The following is a 25,178-nucleotide window of genomic DNA, read 5'->3' as shown; positions in this document are numbered from 1 at the left end:
AGGAAGAAAAAGAAAAACTGTGTTTTGTTAATGTTAAATGAGTATTTACAGTTTTGGCTCTTTCAAAAGAATTTCTGCTGATAGATACAACGTTAGTTTCATACTGAAGCATTCTTATCATGGTTTACTAATTTGGCTAATATAACTGGTCAAAACAGCTTTCTAGATGTGGTTTAAATAAATTAGTATTAACAAGGATTAAAATATAATACCTTCAAAAATAGATTTTGCTTGAACTGCATCTCCTTCAGAATGATTAATTCAGAAAAACAGAAACAGATCAATGTGATCAAAGCGTCATGATACAATTTCACTCTAAGTTGATAAATGTTGCCATTGTTCAATGTTATCTGTGCACATGATAACATACTAGATGAAGAAATATTCTGTATGTTCAAATGTCTAATGTATCATAGAGATAGTGATACGCTTTACTAGTTTAATTGTTCATGAATCAGCTTGCAATGCAGTGGTGACAGCAGCAACAGCAGATAGCAGCAGTATAAATAGATGCGTGGAGCAGGCGTGTAAATGGACCTCTCTGGTGACAGTGAGTGTAGGAGTGTAGTGGGATGAGACAGTTTGTGGAATATTAGAGTGATTTAAGTGCCGTCTTTAAAACCCTAGTTGGAATTAGTTATAGTACATTTTACTGAAATGCAGTGCATACACACACACACACACACACACACACACACATCAGAGGCCCAGATCCTTGACAACCCACTGGCCATTTGCTTAATGTGTAACATTTTTATTAAACACAAGCTGTGATTTAGTTTTCAACTAAAATGAACTAAATGCTCCTGAGTTTATGTTCACAAATTCAGTGTCATCAAAATAGAAATAATTGCATCAAATGAGGCATTAAAATTTTAATGCATGTTTCTTTTACTTTCACTTACTGCTGAATATTAAAAGAAAAAGGGTACTTTCAAACTACCAAACAAAAAATGTGCATATCAAAACTGTTATTTTAATTTTCATTGCTATATTTTAATTAGTATTTTGAATAAAGTACAGCACCTGTTCTCTGTGATATGAAAACTTTGCCCACTGACAGTCAGGCACGTAGACATGATGAGACAATATAGTGCTGACTGACATCAAGTTAAAACTATGAAAAACAAATGAGATGCACAATCAGTTAATGAGTCTCATGCTTGCTACACATGCCATACACCCTTTGTTTTGATTACAGTATTAATGTGACGTTGATGTTAATTCAGTCTGACTCACTGCATTGCTCCGAGGTCTCATCATAAATGTTTGTGTATCATTAATGTGTCATTCTGAGATGGATTATTAAGACACATAAAACCACAAGAACATCTCCAATGCTCTTTAAAAACCATGCATCTGTTGCACATTCTGCCTTCTTAAGCACGAAGACGTAAGCACATACACACACTTATATAATGACTGAAAATTCATTAATGACATTAGGGACTGAACACAGGCCAGGACCTGTTGGCACATGTTTCTGTTTGTCTGTGCATAGGATTAACTGGGACTGGTTAGCACAGCAGGCACACCAGACTACAGGGGAGCACAGAGAGATGACAAAAGATGAAGTAGAAGAGGAATGGAGGAGGAGGTGGTTGAAAGTTTTTCTATTTTCTCTGTTTCCCTGTCTGACAAGCGTCTTGCGTTCTCCGACAATAACAAGACAACAACAGAGTAACCAAGCGTGGAGGCAGAATATGGCAGGAACATTAAAAAGGTTGTGCAGTGGAGAACCTTGGTTGTGACACTGAATGTTTTGTGACCTGTTACTGTGTCTTTTTGAGTGGATGGGAGCGTGTGTGTTGATGTATTTTGGGTTTGCATAGCAGCTACAGGATTTGTTGTCTACAGTCAGAGCTTACAATTTATAAAATGGCCAACTCAAGGAGAGCTGCACACTAGTTGTTGCTCTCAGACTCCTTTAATATTGTACTCCTTGATGTGTGATTCATGATTCCACTGTCAGGTCATGAAATGTGATGCACCAGAGATGAAACGGTTGGGAAAATTGTGGGGCTAATGACTAAATGCAAATCTGTTTTTATTTTATAGCTGCATGTTATCACTCGCTTTAGGGGAAATGCATCAAAGACTGCGTGAAAGTCTAGCTTAAGATAATTAGGCAAAATCTGGTTTGATGTGCCTGTGTGTGGGCGTGCGTAAGAGAACATGCTTTTGCATGCAAGTAAATACATGCCTCTGTGCATTAAGGTGCATATGTTTTTTTAAACACAGTGCCATTTGAGATACCTCTCTGTGTCTAATGACTTTATTGAAACATCCCAAAGCAAAGGCAGTTTATTTGTCATTTTCCACATGTTCCCTCTCACCTGCACCGTGCGACGCGCATCCCTCGCACACCATTACTCTCGACCTGTTTGTAGCAAAGCCGATGTGCTCCTGAGCGTGGCAAATTGTGTGTGCAGTGGGATTAATCGTCATGGATTCACAAAATGGTATTCTTCAAATTAGGCGGGATAGAATTGAAATGAGCAAATTAGTAGTGCAGAACAGAACATGATATCATTTTCTAAGAAATTAAAAAAAAAATGCATCAGAGTCTGTGTACAGCAATAATAATCAGTCATTAGAGTTTATCACCTGGTAATTTGAAACATTTGTAATCCTGATAAAATAAAGAAATAATTGAACAAAATGAAATGAATCAGGTGTTTCTAGAATATTACACTCAATTTGTAGATGGAAAGCAACTGTGAAAATTATTAGTCATTACACATGAGGCTAGCCCTTGGCAGCGTGATCCACTTGTGCAATTTGTTTTTGGAGAATAAGTTCAGAGCCATTTGAGCCTATTTACCGACTCCATTTTGCCACAGTTAAGTTCTGCACACAGCCTTAATCAAAGCTGCAATTTAGAAGCAGCTCTCACAGCTTATGTGCTGCTGTTTCTAGTTATTATCATATTGGGCCTGGAACAGGATGAAATGGGACAAAGCTAAAGTAAAATGGAGTGTGCAGAGCAGAACACAAGCAAACAGAGTGCAGCCTTCAGAAACGTAATTGAACAGAGGAGAGTAGAATGAAACACAACAGACACTCCCACTCGAGGTTTTTTTTTTTTTTTTTTTTTTTTTACACTTTGGACTGTGGTTATTTATACGTCTCGGTTCATTGGAGCTGTACAGCCGACTGTAGTGGAGCTGGGTGAACAGTGACTAATGGCTGCTGCAGGGTTGAATCATATTGTCAGGGAATGAAACATATTGTTGTTGAGGGGTTGGCTTGAAACACTTCACTCGCCCGTTTGAGGTCTCCACGATGCAATCAAAGGCTACTGAAACCAGCAAACACACCCATTCACACACAAACACACACACACACCCCATATACCACATACAGCATCTATAAAATATAAACACACTTCAGTTGGCAGTCCCTCTGTGGTTACTCTGTGTCTTGGATGACTGCATCTAGGGCTTTCAGGTGCGCTACTCTCAAACTTTGCCACATTTTTCCCATCAGCCCTTCATTCTCTCTCATTGTCTCCGAGCAGCTTTTTGTGGCCTGCTCTCTCTCTCTTACTCAATCTGTTGCCAATAATGGTAATTACATTTGACGACTGCATGTAAAGCTATAAAAGGGAAGTGGTAGGAAAGGGTAAAGGCTTTCTGTGCGTGTGTCTGGTCAAAGATGGACAGAAATTATGCTTCTCTTCAAATGCCAACGCATCTCCACAAATGGGGCGTGGCCTTCCTGCTGCTGTGATGTGTGAGAGCCCGTCCTAGGTGGCAATTTAAAAGATGGGATAGACAGGAAAGTTGGATTGGTACACCTGTTAGGGAGATCTTGTAGTCATCCACACCACCTGGCTATGGCCACCTGGAGGTAATGACTCACGCTGTTTAGTGTGTGTGCATGTTGTACGTGTGTTTTTAGAGAGGGAGAAATAGTTTTGCCTATGTTCTAATTCTGAAGTTTGCTGAATAGAACTCAAAGATGGAAAGTATTTGTCTCTCTTGCTGTCTCAGTCTAGCTTTCTCCAACTTTATCTTTCTGCTTTTGCAAAACGCTGTCTTCAGTCCTTTGTGGCTCCATCTCGTTAAAACTTATCCATGTGAGGATTTATATAAGCACATCATCAAATGAAATGCAGTAAGAGACAACAATATTACATAGCCCCAGTGACTTGCTGGTATATAGCACATCATTATATGTAGCATATATAATAATAATAAACGCAAGGGCAGAAACAAGAAATAGTTATAAGTGATTAGCTGACTGACTAGTCAAGTAACTGGGATTGTGATTGTCTAACTTTTTAATCAAGTGCATTGTCAAAACATTTGACAGTTTCAGTTTTTTATGTCTGCAAGTTGGTGGCAGCCATGGCTGGATTACGTTATGTTCTCAGGCTGCCAGATTTGGCACAAATGTTCACTTGGATTCAGGGATGAACTGATTGCATTCCAGTGGTCAAACTTTACATGACCTCACAAAACATGTTTTTGGCCATAGCTCAAGAATTCACACACTACTTAACCGCAACTAGACTAGTTGGAGGGATACAACTGTGAGATGGTAATTCTAGTTAAATGTGAGGATTGCTACTATTTTTATATCACATTAGATTAAATATGTTTTGTGTGGACAAAAGGTTACAGTTTGAAGACATCTCGTCAGACTTTGGGAAGTTGTGATGAGCTATTATTCACTATTGTATTGCACTTTATTATCTAAATGATTCATCCCTTTAAAGAAAAATATATTAATTGACAATGAAAATAATCATTAGTTGCAGCCTGACTTAACAGGGGAAAGCCTCTTTGTACAATCTGTAAATTCAAAATCAAATTGTAAACCACTCAAATGGACTGAGTCAAAGTAAAAAGAACAACAAAAAAACATTAAATGAAAGTGTCCCTTTTTGTCTGTCTAACTCCACCTCTGCTCATACCTGTGAAGTGATAGTTTGGCAGCGCCTGCTAGGTGCTGTCACAACAGCTTGATGAGTGACAGTGAAGTAGTCAGATGAGGAACCCAGATAACCCTGTCAACAGTATCTCTGCTCTCTGACACAGCTACCACAGCCTCGGGCTGTATAGACAACACCGGGGAGATTGACATTTGCTAAAATTCTATAAACTGAACTGTGCTGAGTCGCATACTGAGCTTGTCTGGCCACGCGCCAAAACCTTTTGAGCAGCTCAGACTCGTGATTGGCAGCCAGTTGAAGATTGGAGGAAATACTCTTTGAGATATATTGGAAACTAATGAACACTGGCTGAATCTTGTCAGTGTGGCGAGAATAAGATTCAAAGTTCAAAAAAATGCCATAAGGGAAAAAAGCAAAAGTCAATTAAATGATGTCTGTGTCTCTTAAGTTTTAGCATTAACCTGGCTGTGCTTTTGTAGATGAGTTTCCAAACATGAGTATCTGGTGTGTCAAGATTTTCACCTTTAGGTGTAATGACTGACAGTGGCGTGGTGAGGAGGAAATGGCAGAACCCGATTCCAAGGTTATCTGTGATGCCACGGCTGGCATTTTAAAGGAGCAGCTTTCAGTTCACAAACTGCGGGAAATGACATTTACGCCCGATCCTCCACAGACACGTGGGCGTTGATGTGTGTTCATTCTTCTTGTGTGTGTGCACGCATATGACAGTTTATGCCCTCTTACTTTTTAAGTCTTCTTTATTTCCTCTCTTAACTTCTTCTCTTTCATCTTTCTTTCCCTTTTATTTTGATACTTCTTGAACACAGCAAAGGCTCCCATTTGTTTTCTGTACGCATGACTGAACAGAAAAACTCCAAATTCTAGTAACAGTTGGATGGAGAGAGTTGACTGTTCCTTTCCCAGCATCAATGAGGGGAAACCTAGTGGAGAATGACCAGTTATTTCAGCGTGGGATCTCTCAGTATCTATAATTGAATCACTTAAGCACTGCTGGCTATTAGCTGGTGAGGAGACTCAAGCATTTAGAGAGGAAAAGTATAGTACTTGTGCTCATGACATCATAGGAATACTGATTGAGCATGCACACGAGCTGAATGTTGCACCTGCTCTACTGCGAGCACCTTCACTGTCTCTTTATACACATGTTCTCTTACCTGTAATTGTACGTCTTTTGTCTTTGTGTGCACACACATCCCTGGTTGTGTTTGAGTGTGAAAACCAACTTTAATGCTAACCTCTCTCCACTCAAGGTAATTGTTTGATACAGTGTAGCAGCTGAATTAGAATGACTTCTCTGTCCCTCTTACATCCCCCAGGCCCTCACTCCGCCATCTGTTTCTATGAGTGATGGGAGCCTGCTGAGACACAAATCTATGTTTGAGTGTGTGTGTGTGTGTGTGTGAGTGATTGTGTGTATGTGTGTCTGTGTGTGCTCATGGAGGCTTATGTTTAATCAGAATGTCTTTGGGGTGTTGATGTACATCTCTTGAGCTGTGAAAGACTGTGGTAGCAGACATCTGATTGGCAGTAATGCAATGAGTATGACCAAACTGTAACACAGGGCTGCTTCTGGCCAAACGTGATTGGAGACAGTAATGATGACGGAGGGTCAGCTCAGTTCGAGGAAACACAGAAGTTACGCTCTGAGCGTCTGGGGAACGGATATGTAAGCTGTTTGGAAAGTGATTTGGTGAATTTCCAGGATGTAGGCACATCTTGGACACATAAACATACTCCCATGTGTACACACACACTTTCCAAGTTCAAAGCACTCAATCTGAGCAGAGAGGAGTTAAAAGATAAGGCTAGCATTATTCTATATTTATCTCATTATTAACAAATCCCATTAAAAGACCAAAAACAACTGTCCTTAAAGGGGCTATTTGTAAGTTTATGGCTGAAGATGGTTTCTTTCCTGGAGTAGGTGGTTGTGATGGTCCCTGGTCAAAAGCTTCAGCCATCATTGTGTTTACTCTGCAAGAGGTTAGAATACACCCTCTGAGCAGCACTACTTCTTCAGGGCAGTTTGGATGCTACTGTGAGTTGCTATCTGAAAGTGACAAGAAGGGCTGGCTGTGCCTAGGCTGGCTGGTTAGCAAGCTAACTTCTATACAAGAAAAGAAGTGATAAAACTAGATGCAAGCATCGCTGTTGTCTTCTAGACTGGTAAGTAAACAGCTAACATTGGCTAACATTGGCTGTGCAGCCATAGCAAAACGTACAGCAGAGTTAGGAACCCCACACCTTTCCAAGTCCATTTACTACTGAGGATAGGAATCTCCAAAAATGGGTCACAAACATGTATAGTTTCATTTTCTAAAAAGGAACAGCCAGAAAAAAACAAAACAACAACAACAACAAAAACAAAACAGCTGAGCACTGTGGTTTTTGGCAAACACTACCCAAATAGTATTAAATCGTGAATTTGTTTTTGACTGTTTTCAACTGTGATTTAAGACATATTTGGTGCACTAGTGAGTCTTAACAACAAATGTGTATTGTATGTTGGATCTGCTCAAAATAAACTACAGTTCCTATGTTAGCTGTGACAAAGAAACCTTCCAACTAGTTTAACGTTGTGGGTCATGTGATATGTTTTTAATCATTTTTGCACAATAGAGGTCAACATGATATGTCTGTCTCTGTCAGCACAGAAAGTACTTGTTAGTAGGATCAATTCAGTTTTGCTTTCTTTTCTTGGATGTAGAATATGGCCCAGCATATCCTTTAGCGTTAGCGCCAAATCAAAATGAGAAAAGGGTGAAGTGGAGGCACAGAGAAGAAAAAGCACTGAATATAGTAATGCTGTAACACTATATTAGATAATTACATATGGGGGAAATGGACACGGTAGATAGGAGGAGAAGAGACGGCGCGAGAGGCATTGGAGAAAAGCTACGGACGAGATACAGGAAAGGAGAGGGAAGAAAGAGCAGGGGATGAAGGAGAGTGGTGGGAGATGAAGCAGAGGGAGGGGATGGAAGAAAGAGGATTTATTGAGGCTGCAGGGAAGAGCAGTGTGATAGCTCTCTGATGGATTAGTGGAATGCATGAGAAATGGAGGGAAGAGGGGGAGAGAGTGCGAGGAGAGAAAAGTTGAAGTTTTGTGCATCTCCTTGGGGCAGCTCTAAACACTGGTATCATTAATGTAGTTGAGAGGAGAGCACTCGCCGAGCACAGTCTTTTATTTAAAGGCCACCTGTGGGTATTAGAGAGAAATCGGGCAAGAGAAGGGAGAGAGAGATGGGGACGGGGTGACAGTCAGATAGCATTAATGAGAAATTGAGTTGGAAGAAGAGAAGGAGATACTGGAAAAGTAGAATCAGGAAATTGCTGTAGCCTGCGGGCAGATAGGAGACAGAGTGATGAAGGAAGAATAAGAGAAAGAGGACTTGTATTTACCAAGGGCAGAAATATACTGTCTCCATATCACTTCAGCTCTGCTCACTGCAAAACAGGTTAGTAACATTGAGGGCGTGTGTGTCTGTGTGAATGTGCGTCAGTCTGTCTTTAGGGTGTTGTGCATCCAAGCTTTTGTATATTTCTTTAGACAAACCCACAGTTAAACAGATTTTTGTTGCAATGCTCGTGAAAGGAGTTTGTCGCTCTGAAGGAACGAAAACCCTCTCTACACGTTTCATGCCAAATAAATATTTCATACTTCAAATCCAGCAGACTTTGGGCAGTGTCGATCCTCTCACAATATTGTTTGGCTCCAACATTCCCTGTCTCGTGTTACCCAGCCCAGTCAAGCTCCTTTGTCTCTCTCTATCTGCTCAGCCCAAAGAAGGAGAACTGGAAACAAAGACTCCAATTAGTCAGGCAATTAGACTCTTGTTTTGTGTCCTCTACTCATCCTCTGAGTCACACGCTAATAGCTATTCTTTCCTCTTCCATCTCTCATTTGCCCTTCACTTGCTCTTTTATGTTTCTTCTTTTCTCTCCCTCTCTTCTGGCGTGGCATTCTGTATGGAATCACATCTCAGTGATATTACACTGTAATGTATTTTTCCTTTCAAGACACAGAAAGCATTTATAATTCCCTCTCTGTTTCTGCTGTTCATTTGCTATTTATCGCTCCTCCTTCATCTTTCTTTCCGCCTGTCTCTCTGTCTCTTCATCTCTTTCAACCATAGCCCGCCTCATCATCCATCACGGGGGGAGACTGGTGTGACCAGTCTGCACAAACGCGCACGCACACACACACACACACACACACACACACACACACACACACACACACACACAAGTGAAAAACACCTCTGCCCCTCCTACTTTATGCTGCTTTGTTTGTCTCTCTCTTTCTCCATCTTTCTCTCCAGAGTTTAATAGAAGACTTGTGGATGGAGTAATCTCAAATTTCACATTTCCCTTCACATCTCTCTTCCTGTCCATATCTGTGTTCGGAATGATCGTGATTTATTTCTGTCTTTTATTTTCCGAAGAATATCCGTCTTCTTCGCACCAAAAAACAAAACAAAAACAAGGCAGAGACACAAAGAAATGATGAAAAGTTTAAAATAAAAGGAAATAACTATCAGCAGATGACTGCAGACTCAGTCCCACAGGACTCAGCAAATTCCGTCACCTCAACAGTGGAACTGAATTACATGGACCAAAACTGAAATTGCTTTTGAATTGGCAGATAAAAATGACTTCAAATCACAAAGAGAAAATACAAAGGAAATAGCTAAAACAAATGATAGAAAAGTATGTGAAGAGGACTTGATGTTCTGCTCTCTTCTTCTGTTTATCTATCTCAGTGTGTTATGATCCTTTTGTTTGTCTCAATCTCACTCTGCTGTGTTGATATGCCTGCTGTCTGTGGCGTGTGTGATTTTGTGCCTGTGTGTGTGTGTGTGTGTGTGTGTGCATTGTCTTATCTTGCATCTTACAACAGGTAAATAGGTTTTTATTGGCTGAGCTGCCAATCTGAAGCTCAGGCTCTTAGGTGTGTTTCTAAATTCCTGAGAGCAAGAAGAAAAGAGATCCTCAAATGTAGACAGACGTGCATATCTGTATGACTGTTATATATTTTATGCATGTGGTCCTCCTCGTCTGTGGTTGCGTATCAGCCTGTCTCAGAACACTGTGGCGGCAGACTGGATCCTCTCAGCTCTGACATTAGATTATCCCCCAGATGGAGTCAGATTATACTCTGAAATAGACAGCCTAATAAACGGTCAGGAAATGTTCTAATATTCCCTAAAACTGTCTGCAGTTGTCTGCTCAGGGACAGGAACTCAATAAACTAAAACTGCCAAAAATATCAGTTTCAGTTCAGGATGTTAAAAGAGAGATGTTTCATGTCAACCTAAAATTGAATTTGGTAGAATTGGGACAGTGAGATTCACTGGCCTCTATTTAAAACCCAGTTATGTTTTGTCTGATAGTAATTTTTTCATGTGATACATAACCTTCATTATAGACAAAAATTGTTCCCTCTGTTCTCCAGTAGAGGTAATTCTGATTACTCATTTTCCACACATATTCATTATATTCATTAAAGTTTCATCTGATCTAATCTAATCTAATGAGTCTTTAGACAGGATTTTGTCCGAAGTGAATGTAAAACAAGATGTTATTTTCTCCTCTTTTTTTGAGTGTGGCTCAGCTCAGAGTCCAGGGTTAGGGATGGCGTTATGTTTGAATCATTTGGGGAAAGGGCAAGTGGGATGCCAGAAGCCGAAAGTGCCACTTAAGTTCGCTGAGTGCCGTTTCAGCAGCTGCACAGAGAGACGTTCCCTATTCATGAGAGAGTGACCTTAGCACACTGTCACTGCTCTCCTGCACCTGCAATGATTTATTGGTTACAGAACGCTGGGCAGGCGGATGATGTGGCTGCGATTTTTTTTTTTTTTCGCGCTGGGCAACACGTGACCGTCCCCCTTCAGCCTTTGTCCTTCCCTTTCAACTCAGTCAACCACACCCGGAAACAAAAACACACACACACATACACAGCAGTATACAGTGAGTCTACACTCTAACTGTAATTTTGCAATCTTAACCATGCAGAAATTTTAACAATCATTTAGTGCATTGATGAAGAAAAAAACCTTAGTTTTTTTTCTCTTTGTTCCGTGGGTTTTGCAAGGCTTTGTTGGTTGGACAAAACAGGCATCTTTAAGCCTGCAGTGAAGAACGTTTGTCTCCCCCTTCTGGCAGTGGAAGTAATTACAATCTGTATTTATTCTCATGGTCAACGCTTTCCTTTTTTAGAGTGTGATCCTTCTTCTGAATGCCAAGTTTCTTTTTTACCTGGAGCATTAGTGACTTTTCTTGGATGCTGCCTAGGTTTTTCTACATTAGGCTCAGCTGCGCATCCTAGCTGCTGCAGCCTACTCCATCTCTGTCATTATGGTTGCTCCCCTCTTCAGCTCTGGCAAACTAGTCATTGCTGGTTGATGCTAGACACATCACTACTGCCGCCACAGACACTATATTTAAAGCTCTGATATACTGCAAAATACAAAGAGATTTACCTGGTGCTGATAGGCTTAATCAGCATTTTGTGAACTTGTTCAGCAGCAAGGACTTTAATGTAATGGACATTGATTTATATGTAAAAGTCCAGCACTCCAGTTCTCAAGATGTCACACTGAGCTCTGGGAATTTGATAGGGATCTGTCACTTTTGTGCATTGTATAGACTAGATTCAATGATTTCAAAGAATGTAAACATACACTTACAATATTTTTCAAGAACAAGGATAATAGAACAGTATTCCTATTCACTTGCTTTGTGTGTCTTTTTCCCTGTCATCTCCTGTTTTTCTGGGACTGTTGTCAGTTCAGAAAGCTGCGTATTAAATAGTAAGAAGATGTGCTTGTGTTTGTTTCAGGAGACATCACAGAGAAAGGAGGCACAGGAAACAGAAACAAGGACAGAAAATGAACAGAACAAAAGCAAGCCACACATATCATGGTGAATCAGAGCACATGAATATGGAGCAGCAAATGACTCCAAAGTTCATAGTAGTAAATGTTACAGTTACAGTAATTACCAGGCTGCAGCAAACAGAATGAACACAATCTTATTTATAGGAATTGGATTTTCCAAGACACAGTACCATTTTATCCTTACAGGAATTACTGGATTTCCAAGCATAAAATGCACATCTTGACAAACTGTGCCTTTATACACTGTAGATGTGTACTGTACACACACAAAAAAATGTTTTATTCACTGCCTCACAGTGTGTGTGTGTGTATATTCAACTATCACTGCATGTGTGTGTTTTGAGAGTTAATGATGTGTGGAGCAGTGCTTGGGTGTCTCTCATTCAGCAGCAGATGCTGCCCTATTATTTGAGATGTGTTTTTGATAAGAATAAAGCATTGTCGCTCAGTGTGTGTGTTTCATCAGTGCAGGGAATAGCATACGCAGTAAAACTTTAAATCAGTCCTTTACTCAGTCTAACTAGGAGTTCCAGAGAAATACTGGAGCTTGTATAAGTGTAAAATGTTGATTTATGTGGAGCATCGATTTTCTTCCTCCCAGTCTCAGAAGGAGTGTTTTATTCAGGACCAGAGGCTGATAATATCCTGGCTCACTGCCGTCTCTTTTGCCATCTTGCCTGTAGCACTGAGTTGTATTTTAGGCTGATTAACCTGTTTATGCCCAGGTCCAACTGACATATGTTTTTATGACTATTTTGTGCTTTTTAAAACTGTTTGCCTTAAGCCACTGCGGTCTCATTAAATCCTGATATTCCATTTTGGTGACCCAGAATCGGTCACAGTTGTATCTCTGTTAGGGCTCCACATAATACCTGTTGGTATGTTATCGTAAGTGTTGGTGGCTGAGAGCGATGCTAAGGTGGAAGGAGCTGCAGTTGCTCATTATAGAAAGATCAGTGTCAAGTTTCTGATGATTATTCTGTCTCTGTTTCCCTTCAGCCTGATCTCATCCAGACGATACTACTTTGAGATCCTCCACAAGCAGGATGACAAGGGCTCGGATCATGTGGAGGTTGGGGTAAGTGGTCCAGTGGAAAAATAAGGGAGCCCGTCTGTCTAAATCTCTTTTCCCCCTAGTCATTTCATTTATCTCCACCTCACTGACTCACTGATGAAAATGCTTTCACCTGTCTTGAGAAAGCTTTCACCTCCGGCAGGACAATTTGCATTTAGTTTTCACTCATAGCCTTGTGTTTAACAGTGCACAGTGATAGCTGAGTATGTCAGGCAGTGGAGAGCTCCTCTTTTCCTCCTTAACTGTACATTACTAAGCATTTTTCCATTCCACTGTATGCAATAAACTCCCCTCTTTGTTGTTGCCCTGACTTCCTCTACCCATGGTTCAACTCTTGAAATCTCTGTTTTTCTTCTATCCTCTTTCCCATTTCTTCGTCTGTCGTCACTCCTCTCCTCCATCTCCCACAGCCCCTCTCGTTCCTCTCTCTGTATCGTTGTTCTGTACTTCTCCTGTAACTCTCTATTTTCTCTCCTGCACGCTCCTCTGCACCAATTTCTCTCTCTCTGTAGTGGTGTTCTGCACCTCAGGCGAAAGCTCAGAGATGAGTGGGGCTTAATTTCGAGATGAAGTTTCAAACGAGAGCCCACACTCCTCGTGTGAGCCTGTACTTTGAGTGGGAGGGCAGATGATAAAAAGAGATCACTGGTGTGTGTATGGAATGAAATCTGTTAACAAGCCCCGGGTTATCGTCATCATGGTGACCATCATCATCAGCAGAGCAGCAGCAGGACTGCTGGAGTTGCTCTCTTCTTTCATTGAACTTCAGTGTCATTTTTCCCCCTTAAGGTTAATGATTTTTTACTTTTTTTCTCATTCTCCCTGAAAGCTCTGTCTGAGTGCCTCTGGCTGACTTCCTGTGCTTATATTTCTGTCTTCATATGAGTCCTTCTTAGTTTTCTTCTTTGGTCTTATATACTGTCATATTTCTGTTTTCTTTTTTCACCATGTTTCCACAAGCCACTCATCATTTTACCACTCCTTAACCATGGCTACATTTTCCAGCCTTGCTGCCGTGCTCTTCTCATGTTTTTTCTCTAGTCTCTCCAGCCCTCAGTGTTTTCAGCGTTCAGTTCAGATTGGCTGCTTCTTGATGCCAGCTTTAAGAGAGGGTTTGACAGGGTGATGTAGGTGCGATATGCTGAACTCAATAGCTCTGCGGTGCCAGGAGGATCACACATGAGCTCGATGAGAAATGAGATGTGGGCGGAGGACTCTCTGTGTTTGTTTGTATGAGAAAGGAGGGCGCACAGCTACTTTACAACCACGCTACGCTGACACTCGTGCCTCTAGTCTGTTTTAATATTTGTAAATTGGCACAATCAGGTGGAAAATACCCACGGCCATGTTTTCTCTGAGGTTTCACACAGGCTGTATGAAATGTCCTGTTAGTGGCAGGTCCCTCAAGTACTATACAGTTGCTGTGTTGTGGGTCATTGATGTGGGTGTGTTATGAATATTCTGCTGATGATGTGCAAGTGTGACTAATAAATTACAGCTCGTGACAGCCACATCCCAGTAGTAAACAAATACTTTCCCCTTTATTTGGAGAGCCTCTGGATAGGGCGAACAGACAGAGTTGGTGAGATATGATGCAATAAAAGCTGAGGGTACAGTGTTGTTATGTCCTTGTTGTGGGGCTAATGACTCCTCCTGGTTGGCTGAGCATCTGTGTGAAGGACAGAGGGATCTGACTGTGCGGGTGGCTGTATTTTGCCACTGGGTAAGCCTTGAACCCGCATTAACTGAAAAGTTTACATGGCTAACGTGTTAGCAAACTGTTGCCTGTTTACACATACAGCAGATATGGAGCAACATTAGCATTCTTCCTGGGCACATAGTGTACCATAGGTTTATCTTTACATTTTCACCAAAAATGACAGGGCTGATAAGAGTGATGAAACTGAACCAAAAGACTGAAATCCGGGGCTGTAAGACCAAAACAATGAGCTGAAAGACAATAAAACACTCAGTGGAACTGTGCAGAACTTAAAAGTTAGCAATAGTTTTTCTCGAGTTTTTTTCCATCGTAAATATAAATATGTTGATTAAAGCAACTTTAAAAACACACAGCTATATTATTCTAACCCAACTTTGTGTATGGTTTTTAATCTTCTCACTGATACCTGTAGCAACAGATCAACACAGATCCTTCTATTTTTTACTGCATGGCTATTTCTGTTGTGACTCCTTATGCTCGCTGGCTTCATCTAAGGACAAAGGTCGAATTAGCACAGCTGCCAAAAAGGAGGAGAGGAGAAGGAATATGGAGGAGGAAAGAAATGGGGCAGGAATGTGGAGAGGAATATATACAGTGTGTGCTGGAGGCCTTTATATGAAGTATTTCTGTTCTCACTCCCTCCTGCTATTCTTCTCATTCTTCTCATTGAAATCATCAACTTCCCAACAGACTTTGCGAGTTCTCCACAAAACTGTGTGTGTGTGCCAGCGAATCAAGGTCATGTGGAAATCCTTCTGTCTCTCTCTTTCTCTCTCTCCTCACCCCCACCCCCTCAGCCAACTACCCATGAGGCTGTCAAAATGGGTTTGTACTAGTAGAAACAATTTAATGAAGCGTATAAAAGTCATGCAGCAAATCAAGATTGTGTGCAGGAATGTGCGTGTGTGTGTGTGTGTGTATGGTGCGCTATCTTAGCAAGGCCCCTGTGTGTGATTTAACAGCGGAATACATTTCACACCTTGACAAAAATAGCAGATTTACCGTGACCGGCCCACAACAGCATAAGCCCAGGGCTCACATAAATCCGCAGAAACCCAGGCACTCATTTGTTAAAGAGCAGATAGCGTGGATTCACAGCTCTTTCTTGTGTGTACTGTACCAAGCTGTGATTGCATGGTCAAAGGTGGGCCGTTCCTTTGGGAATGCATTTGTTTAACGGCGCTTGTTATAAAGAAAACGAGAGGGAGTAAATATCAGATCAGTACACAGGCGCAGTCGGAAAGTTACCTTTTGGCGAGAAAATAAGAAGCCTTGTTCCCTCTGTGTTGCCCCCTTTCTTTTCCATTGTGAGAAGGAATTAGCGAGAATGGCTTCAGGAAGGCGGAACATAAACAGCATCAGAGACAGGAAGAGACAGGTTAGGAATACACTGTGCCGGCCCCTGAGGGGATGGAAACAACTATATTTGTATGTATGAACAGCAGGGCCAATGAATGAGGAGACTGTTGAGTTGTTAGGATGAGGAGGCAAGTTACCAAACCTGCACTCTGACTGAACCTTTCCACTACAGTCTACACTCTCTACCTCAGTGTTTTCCCTCAGCTAACTTCAAATAAACTCTCTTTAGAGTGATGACTGTTTTTTTTTAATGGATTACATGAGATGAAAGAAGATTTAGTGAGCAAGAGCTTCATTAAGTTTCTTATTTGCCATCTGGATCTTTGTCGGTGAAAGACGGGACCTTTCCACTGGCCTAATGGAAAACGCCTCTCACTATCCATGTGACAGCATGAGGGAAAGTGTCGGCCATTAAATGGCGTGATTGAGAGGAAGAGGGAGTGAGAGGAAGAAGAGAAGAAAGTCACGCCTTAATTAGTAATGGCAAGTTTATGGAGAGGCAGGGGGGTGGGATTTAAATGCAGGATTTTAATGGCCCTGTTTTATCACTCCTGCCAGGCCAAGTCTCAAACTGCCCGCCAATTAATACACACACACACACACACACACACACACACACCTGTGTATGTACGCACATGCTCTCACACACATTCTCACCGCACACACCCATCTACCCCCCCACCCGCACGCTCATGGGTGTATTCAAACTGGAGCAAACGTTCACACATGCGCACACATACACACATGCCTCTCAACATCTGCCTCGCACCCTCCCTCCTCTATATAAATCAGTAGTGGTCTGTGCGACCTGGAGCCAGCTGTTAAAGTATATTGTGTGTGTCCTTATACTGTGGAAATAAATTAGATTCCTCGCAGTTTCTTTACCACTTCAACACCTTTTAGGGTTGACTCCAGTTCTGCGGCTCGCAAACATATGGAGCTGCTTTTTTCCAGCCTCAGTTCACTTTTTCTTCTCACCTTTTCAAATACTTTTTTCCACACTTTTAACTTTTTCTGATGGTACTTTTTGTCTAATTTACTTAACTCTTTATCATTACCATGCACACATGTGCTTTCCCCTCCCTTAAATTACTTTTGCTGTATCTTTTTAAACACATTTTAGGATTCCAGGATTAAAATGCAATCAGTTTTTTTCCTTGCCTTTTACCTCATTGCACAGGCCACAATATGAACATATAAGTTATTTTTCTGTGAGATGGCATTTCATTTTGCAAATGACTTTTTGAATCTTCATCCTGAGTGTATGGGAAAACCAAGAACACCAGCACGACCTGCACCTCGCTGACAATAGTCCTTTAATGTCATTGGATTTTTTTTATGCCATGCTCTTTGTCCTCTTATCCTCTAGAGGGCAACGTCAATTCTAGTCAGTTCTGTAATATCTATATGGATTGCAGGGTTATCATCCAGGCTCTATATGAGGATGCGGAAAAGTACAAGACATGCACTTGAATTCTCAATGGGAATCTCCTCTCATAATCGAGAGGATCACATCATAAAACTCATGATTATTCTTCATGTTATTCTTTTTGAGCAATTTGAGCCTGCAGGGATTTAAAGCCGTTAGCAGAGCCGCTGCTCGTACCTTGCTTTCTGTCTTTCATGCCAGCACTTCCTCTTGTCATCATGAAGATTTGATCAGACACCTCCCAAAGAGCACCATCCCACACACGACATACCATTTTAACATTAAAAAGGAAGCTACGTAGTGTCCCGTCACCCGCACTCATTGTGTCCTTGTCACGTTGACTTTCATATACTTACACTATCTTTTATCCTGTCTTACTAAGTGCCTCTCTGTGGCACTGAATCTTGGAGAGACACAGCTGGTTATCTGTGGGAAAGTATAATATTTGGAAATAAGTGGTTCATAAAATTTTGATAGCCTTGACCATGTAGTAGTTTGTCAGTATGTCATATTTCTGTTAGAAGTGACCTGGTGTTTTCTCCTGTCTGTTAGCTACAGAGTTTTCATGTTTGTTGCGCTTATGGATTCATCCTGTGGCTCAGGAGGTAGAGCAGTCACCCACCAATCAGAAGGTCGGTGGTTTAATTCCCAGCTCCTCCAGTCTGCATGCTGAGGTATCCTTGGGCAAGATACTGAACCCCAAATTGCCTCTGATGTGTGTCAGTGGTGTGCGAATGTCTGTGTTAGAAAGCATTTACATTGTATAGAAGAAGTGCTGTGTGAATGGGTGGATGTGATCTGTAGTGTGAAGCGCTTTGAGTGGTCGAAAAGACTAGAAAAGCGCTATATAAGTACAGTCCATTTACCATATTTCATTCACAAGCATCTTGAGCTTAACTCGGTGCTAGCATATTCCGGTGAATTCTGATTACATTCCGCTAATGGATATTAACATTTAACCTTGGTGCCATCATATTAAAGCCGTTTTTACATGTTTGTGTTAGGTCTGTGCTGTTATGCTCACTCAGTCTGAAACCACAGATTGTGTTGTATTGTCTGTATTTTATCTGTATTAGTATTCAAGTCAGGCTACTTATCCCTGTGTTATCTCTTTTTCCTGTAAACATCATGTTGACCAAATCACCTGCGTGTCCTCATCATATACATTTTATTCATCTAGCTGTGTGCTAAGCGTGTGAAGACATACTGTCATGTAAGTTCGACTCGATTTGAATGTAGTGAGAGTGTCAGTGTGACTAACTAGTTTCCTCTCTGAGCTCATAGGGCACCACTGTAGACTCACTGACTATGACGTGCCTGTAATTGCTATAGATATTGGACTCATTTGTCTTTCTGAAATGTCTGGTCTGAGAGACTTTGGCTAATGTATAATTCAACATAGAAAATCAAACATCCCGTCTCTGTATCCACCTCCTCATCTTCCTTTGAATATTGTTCCTTCGTCCCGAGGCAAGACATGATATGACATGAAAAAACAAGCCACTGTTTTCATGTCAGTGTGACAGGGAATGGAGAGTGGCATTTATCCTCTAGCATGAAAGTGTTTAGTTCTGTTTAGTTGTCAATTGAAATAAGAGCATAATCAGTCAGGAGCTGTGCTGCATCTCCTTGTTTCCATGCTGTAGTTTTTGGTTAGCTGTTTCTCTTTGGTTAGGTGCTTTTTCAGCTCCTCTTCGCTGCCTGCTTCCTTGTCAACTTTCATTGCATGAGGGTTCTACAACGGCATCAGCACAGCATCAAAACACCAGCAGTATTCTGTGCTCTGTTGGGGAGGTATCTGAACAGAGCCTGTCAGGAGTTTCTCCTTGATGTGCTGCTGCCAGGCGCCTGTCTGTGGGCAGCACCACAGCGCCATGCTACAGACTTTCTATTAGCTCCAATGTTAGAACTCACACTTTCATCTCTTACCAAAGCTGCATCCCGTCGATGTTGGTTACCAAACCAGCAGACATACTGTACTTCTGAGTCGCATTACAAAGAAGATTTTTAGCATGTCGGTAAATTATACAGAGGTAGTTATGGGTCACAAAAAAATGTTGCTACATAATGTATGCTGTAATTTACAGGGAATTGAAAACAGAATTAAAAAGTGCCACTTTCCTTCTCATCCTGACCAAACTCTGAGACAAACAAACACTCAGAGGTTATTAATATGTGCTTTCATTTGCTTGTTAGCTGTCACTTTGCCTTTTTGCACCACAACAACATAATTCTTGGCTTGTTAGCAACGTGTCATTCTCAATGAAGTCACCGTTTCTGTGGCTGAGCAGTTGTCTGGCAACAGGAACACAAAGACAGGTCAATGGGAGCACTTAAGCCATCTTCTACATTTCATTCAAGCTCAATATGAGTGATCGCAGACGGTTCATAAGGCTTATTAACTGTGCTGGCAATATGTGATAACTGTCTCCACTTCCATCCCATTAATAACCTCCACTCTATTTTTGTCCTATGATTGTTTTGTACCTTGGCTGTGACATGGCTGTCACAGTATTTATTGGATTTTATGTGAACTTTCTAACTGCTACATCCTCGGAGATCAATCACACTGTGTTTGAGAAGGATTAAAATAATATGTGCTGTCAAAAATGAGCCATATGTGTCAAACTCTGCAAGGCTCTCAACTTGAAGCCCCAAAGTCTTTTCAGGATTTAGGAGATTTTTATCCAATGGGTGTGGTGGAGTCCTCTTGCTATAGTCTTTTTTTCACCCACTGTCTTTTGTGTCTTTGTCTTCCTTTCTTTCTCTTTCTCCATCATCTTGCAACGATTAAATCATAAGCAGTTACCAAAAGACATGTAAAGACTAACAAACACGCCCTCCTGAAGTAATATTTACCTCTCTTCTATCTCTGTTCCTGCTGCATTCACCTTTATTCCATCTTCACTCCACTGCAAATTCCATTATTTATTCAGAGATATAGTGCTGGGGGGGTTTGAGTGGTGAAAGGAGCTACAGCTTAGAGTAAAAAAGGTGAAAAGATACAGACAAATTTCCTTCAAAAAATTCAGGGCAAGACCACTCAATGGAAGTGTTTGCTTTCTGTTAATCTTATTGGACCTAAAATCTGAATTGATTTTTACGTAAACTTGGAAAGGTCAGATAGTTTCATTATGTCATTACCTTTTATGTGTCACACTAACAAAACAACTTAATATCCATAGTGCCTCAGGCTTCAGAGCAGCCTATTGCATTGAAGGAAACAAACACAACAGAAGGCAGCTCTCTCGGAGGCAATAAACTCCTGATCATCAAGGGATAGAAAATAACCTGTGCCTGATGGAACCAGAGGCAAACTACCTGTGTGCATGTGTGTGTGAGCTGGAATGAAAGTGCTATATGTGTGTCATTCCAGCGGGCATATGACCTCACACCAAGCTAGAGTAACACCCACTTTTGCTCAGCTGATTGAAAACAATATCAAGCCCTCATATGTCACTGGGTGGTCCAGGCATGATGAAACGCAGTGAAACAACACTGCTGGCTGGCCATTGCCATTTTGCTCTACCATTGGTACTTTTTATTATTTCCCCTTGGATATTGATTTTCTTTCCTCTCTGTTGAACTTGTGGGGCCAGCGAGCAGACCTCTGCTTCTACATGCTACTGCTGTCAACACTATTTCACAGAACACGCACCCGCAGACACAGAGAATACACACCCACATTCACACACACAAAAAAAAATATATTGTGTGCATGCGCATGTATGTAATGTGCACACAAACACACATCTAGATACACACCAGGTCAATGCCTCCCTTGGAGGAATTAATCAGAGAATCTATGGGGCCAGACAATGAACAGGAGAAAGCTGTAAAATAGGCCACACAGGTGCACATGCAGTATTTCAAGTGTTTGTGTGTGTATGTGTGTGTGTGTGTGTCTGTGTCTCCGGTGCACTTAAGGCTGATGTGACAGCAGCAGTGTTGAGCTCCAGTGAGCCTTGAAAATGATGGACCCTGTGATGACCCTCTCCTCATATGCACACAGGCAGCTGAAACACACCACAAACCAAAAGTCAAGCCATCAACTGTCATTGACTCTCAACTGAAATTTAACAAAATCATGCTTTGCTTGCATTTTGCCAATATGAGTTGCATTTATTTTTGCAGAAAATAGAAACATGTCCTTTTTTATTTATTTTATTATTTATTTTTTTTTTAGTTTTGCATTACAGTAGTGCAGCTAACCAGTCACAGCCCATACTAAGACAAAACAGTGTGTTGCAAAAAGCTTCACAAGAACACCATCCATCCATTAGCTATACCACTTATCCTCTGAGGGTCATGGGGTGGGCTAGAGCCAATCCCTGCTGACATTGGGTGAAAAATGGTGTACACCCTGGACAGGTCACCAGTTTATCACATGGCCAGAAGAACACTGTGTCATATGGTTAAAAGCTCCAGAAAAAGCGAGTATGTTTTTTTTTTTTTTTTTGTCAAACTACTGCCTCCGAGATCAAAAATGACCTTTCACAGAAAACAATTTGACATTTTTAAGCAAGTATGATCAGAGGAAAGGCTTCTGTACTTCCTGAATTCTCACCCTGTGGAGAAATCAATGGTCATCAGACCTTCTTCACAGATGACATTTTGACGTGTCACAGTTGGAACGTGTAAATAATAGGATTAATGATGGTTAAATTCTGTTTAGCTGCTTCAGTGTCAGGGCTCTGGTTTTGTGCGTGCTGGTTTATTGTCACACTGTCATTGCTTACACACATTTGAATAGAACATATAATGTTATTAGGAACACCTGTGTTTTTCCTACTACAAGTCAAAAAGTTTGCTCTGAAAATGGCAGATTCTGCCCACCTGGTCTGACAGCCTGCTGTAGTGTATACTCTGTTGTCAATCATCCGGTGGTTTCTGTTTCTCTCCTTGTTTCCATTATTTTTTGTTTTTGTTAGGTCGCATCTTGGCTCCTTCATCACTGACACTGTTGACATTATGTACCACATTTTAATTTTTCTGTAATGTAGGTTTACTAATTGCAGATTTAGTTGGGTCAAACTAAACCATAAGTTACAACTCATATGTGGTCTCCACTTTTTTTTTGTCCTTCCTTGACTCTGGCTGTGACAGTCTTCTGACTTGACCTTGAGCACAATCACCCTGAAATAATGACACAATGTTGAAGTCTCAGGTTGCCTGCTGAGCTGCTCCCTGCTGCTGCTCAGCATGATGTCGCGCTGTGTCCTTGTTTGTTGTTCTTTTGTACGTGCACCAGTGAGATAGATACAATAGTATAACAAATGCTAAATCCCGGCTTTTACAGTAAATGGTGTGCGCGTCGGTGTCACATGTATGACAAATTGCAGATTGCAGCAAAATCTAGAACAGTAACCGAGTGTGTATGTGTGTATTTGTTTTGCATGCACATGTGGAGGCATTTGCATGAGCCCGACGAGAGTGTTTATATTTGTATTCTCAACCTGAGGGTTGGAAAATGACCTGTCTCCTGTGATTATATTCTGGGTAACCAGAAGTGACGTGGTAATTGTGAAATCTATTTAAAAGAATTGTAGCTTGTCTCTCTCTCTCTTTCTCAATCTCTCTCTTTATTTCTCTCGCCATGCTTCTCTCTGTTTTCAGGTCATTACTAGATCTTCCTTTTCTACACCTACTCGTCAACATCTTATTCCTGCGGCTCTGTTCTCGCTCCACTCACGGTCTATTTTCTCTGTTTTTTGCCTATTTTTCCCCTCCCTCTTCCCCTCCTGACAGCTTCACAATTGCTGTCTTCTGTTCATGTGACACACTTTTTTTTTCTTCCTGTTTCCACTTCTCTCTCAACAAGAGAGAGAAGTATACAAAAACCCAGCATCAGATCGATTGCGTGATGTTGCTGAGATCAATAACACAGTGTCACAGTTTAGCCTGCAAACAGTGATGGACAACTCCTGCTCATCCTATACTTTCCACATGTTGGCATTTAGTTTTTTCTTCTCACCCAATCCCTTCTCTGTGTCTCCCTCCCTCTGTGCTTTCACATACACAGTGGCGTCCATTCCTCCCTGGTCTGAAATATGAAGTGATAGACTCGGCCTACATCTCCCTCTACACAGGTAAGAGTTGCTCTTCCCTGCTAATACATTGCATGGAAAGCTGTTCTGTCATCTCATCTTGGAAATAAAATCAGTGTCATCATAAATATAAAAATACACATTCAAGTTTTCTGATGTTTTTTGCTAAAATACACATGAGACTTTTTAATGATAGCAAGATATAGTCTTTTCGTTAAGCAGTGTGCTTGCCAAATAGAAAGAGGAAATTATGCTATAAAAAAAGAACGACCTCATTAGTCTAGTCTGGTATTGATCAGCACTTTAATGTCACAGAATCAGCCTTTTTTGAACCAAGACGTGTTTCTCCCTAATCAAACTCACATTTATTGTCTTGGCATGGAATGGCTCCCCTTTGTGAAGCCAAAGGGAGGAGATACAGAACCTACTAGATGCTCTATTTTTCTCTATAGGTGTCATTCTTTGCAGAGATGAGAGCTCTAGCTCCTGAGTAGATGTCTAACCTCTGTGGCTCTAAGAATAGCAGTGTGTCACAGGGATTCAGTATCGTTAACAAGGAGAAATGCCAGCCGCACAGAAAATGATGTGTGGAGTTGTCATTTTGGGCAAAGCCGCAGTGTTCGGTGGATGTGTGCCAAATGCTTGCCTTCTTGTTTAGGGACCAGTTATGACAGAGAAGAATCTCATCTGACTCTCTCCTCCCCATCCATCCCTTCTCCTCCCTTTATGTCACACTCTCTCCCTTGGTTTTCTATCATTTTGTCAATGTGGAAAGTGTTTAATATTCATCCCTGTTGGCAGGGAAGAACGTTTGTTGGCTTGTCCAGACATACTTGTTCTCTGTGTTATTCAGTATAATTAGGTCTCCACTATTAGCACTCAATAAGAGCATATCATTTACTACAAAAGAAAAACCCCCATCTATCACTTCAGCAACTCGAATTTTCACAGAATTGTAGCCAGACGAGGCAAGAAGTGACCCTGAACTAACTTTTTCAGCTCATATTCAGTCTCTGGAAAACCAGGAATAATTGTGCCAAACTGGTAGAGCGCATTTGTTCAGTGGTTTAACTGTGTGTTTTTTTTTTAAACAAATTAAAAGATCATTTATTATGTTTCAGAATTATTCACGGTGCATTACATAACATTTTTAATTTGAAGGACTGCTCATTTCAACTCCAATATAATTTCTCATGGGTTGAAACCAAATACATCTTGTAATTGGTGTGATAATACTTCTTATTAGACTGTTCAGAATCAGTGAAAATACATGTAAAAACACAACCCAGATGGTAGCTGTTAAAATCACACACACACACTCACACAAACACACACACAGTCTTACTTTTTACTACAGACAGGGAAAACCATGCTTATATAGTACTGCCATGTGGATAGGGTCCAGCTCAAAATAGAAGTCAATGCTGTACTTTTCATATAACCAACTACATCATCTGTAAACATAATACAAATTAATATAAAGTAAAAGATAGAGAGAGTTTCATTGTTTTCTCTGCATGTTTGCTTGTTCTGAGGATTCAGTAACATAGTTAATTAGCTAGTCTTGGCATGGCTTGTGTGTAGTGGAAACCAGGTATGTGATCAACATTGATGTCTCATTGTTAGAATTCTAAAACAAAAAAGGGCTTTCTCTGTGTAGCATGTGCACACAAAAACCACACAGACTCACACACACACACACACACACACACACTGAATGTGCACACT

General features: G+C 41.0%; 1 protein-coding gene across 1 annotated transcript in view; it reads left to right on the top strand.

Moving 5' to 3' along the window:
• b4galnt4a (beta-1,4-N-acetyl-galactosaminyl transferase 4a) overlaps positions 1–25,178 on the top strand; it is a 123,586-nt gene that overhangs the window by 89,144 nt on the left and 9,264 nt on the right. The window contains exons 8-9 of the mRNA XM_018664312.1: positions 12,820–12,898; positions 23,426–23,492. Coding sequence (XP_018519828.1) covers positions 12,820–12,898; positions 23,426–23,492 — 146 coding nt within the window. The remainder of the gene's footprint in view (positions 1–12,819; positions 12,899–23,425; positions 23,493–25,178) is intronic.

The sequence above is a fragment of the Lates calcarifer genome, linkage group LG10 (genome assembly GCF_001640805.2).
Source record: "Lates calcarifer isolate ASB-BC8 linkage group LG10, TLL_Latcal_v3, whole genome shotgun sequence".
Classification (NCBI taxonomy): Eukaryota; Metazoa; Chordata; class Actinopteri; family Centropomidae; genus Lates; species Lates calcarifer.
This window is presented reverse-complemented; position numbering and strand designations above follow the sequence as displayed.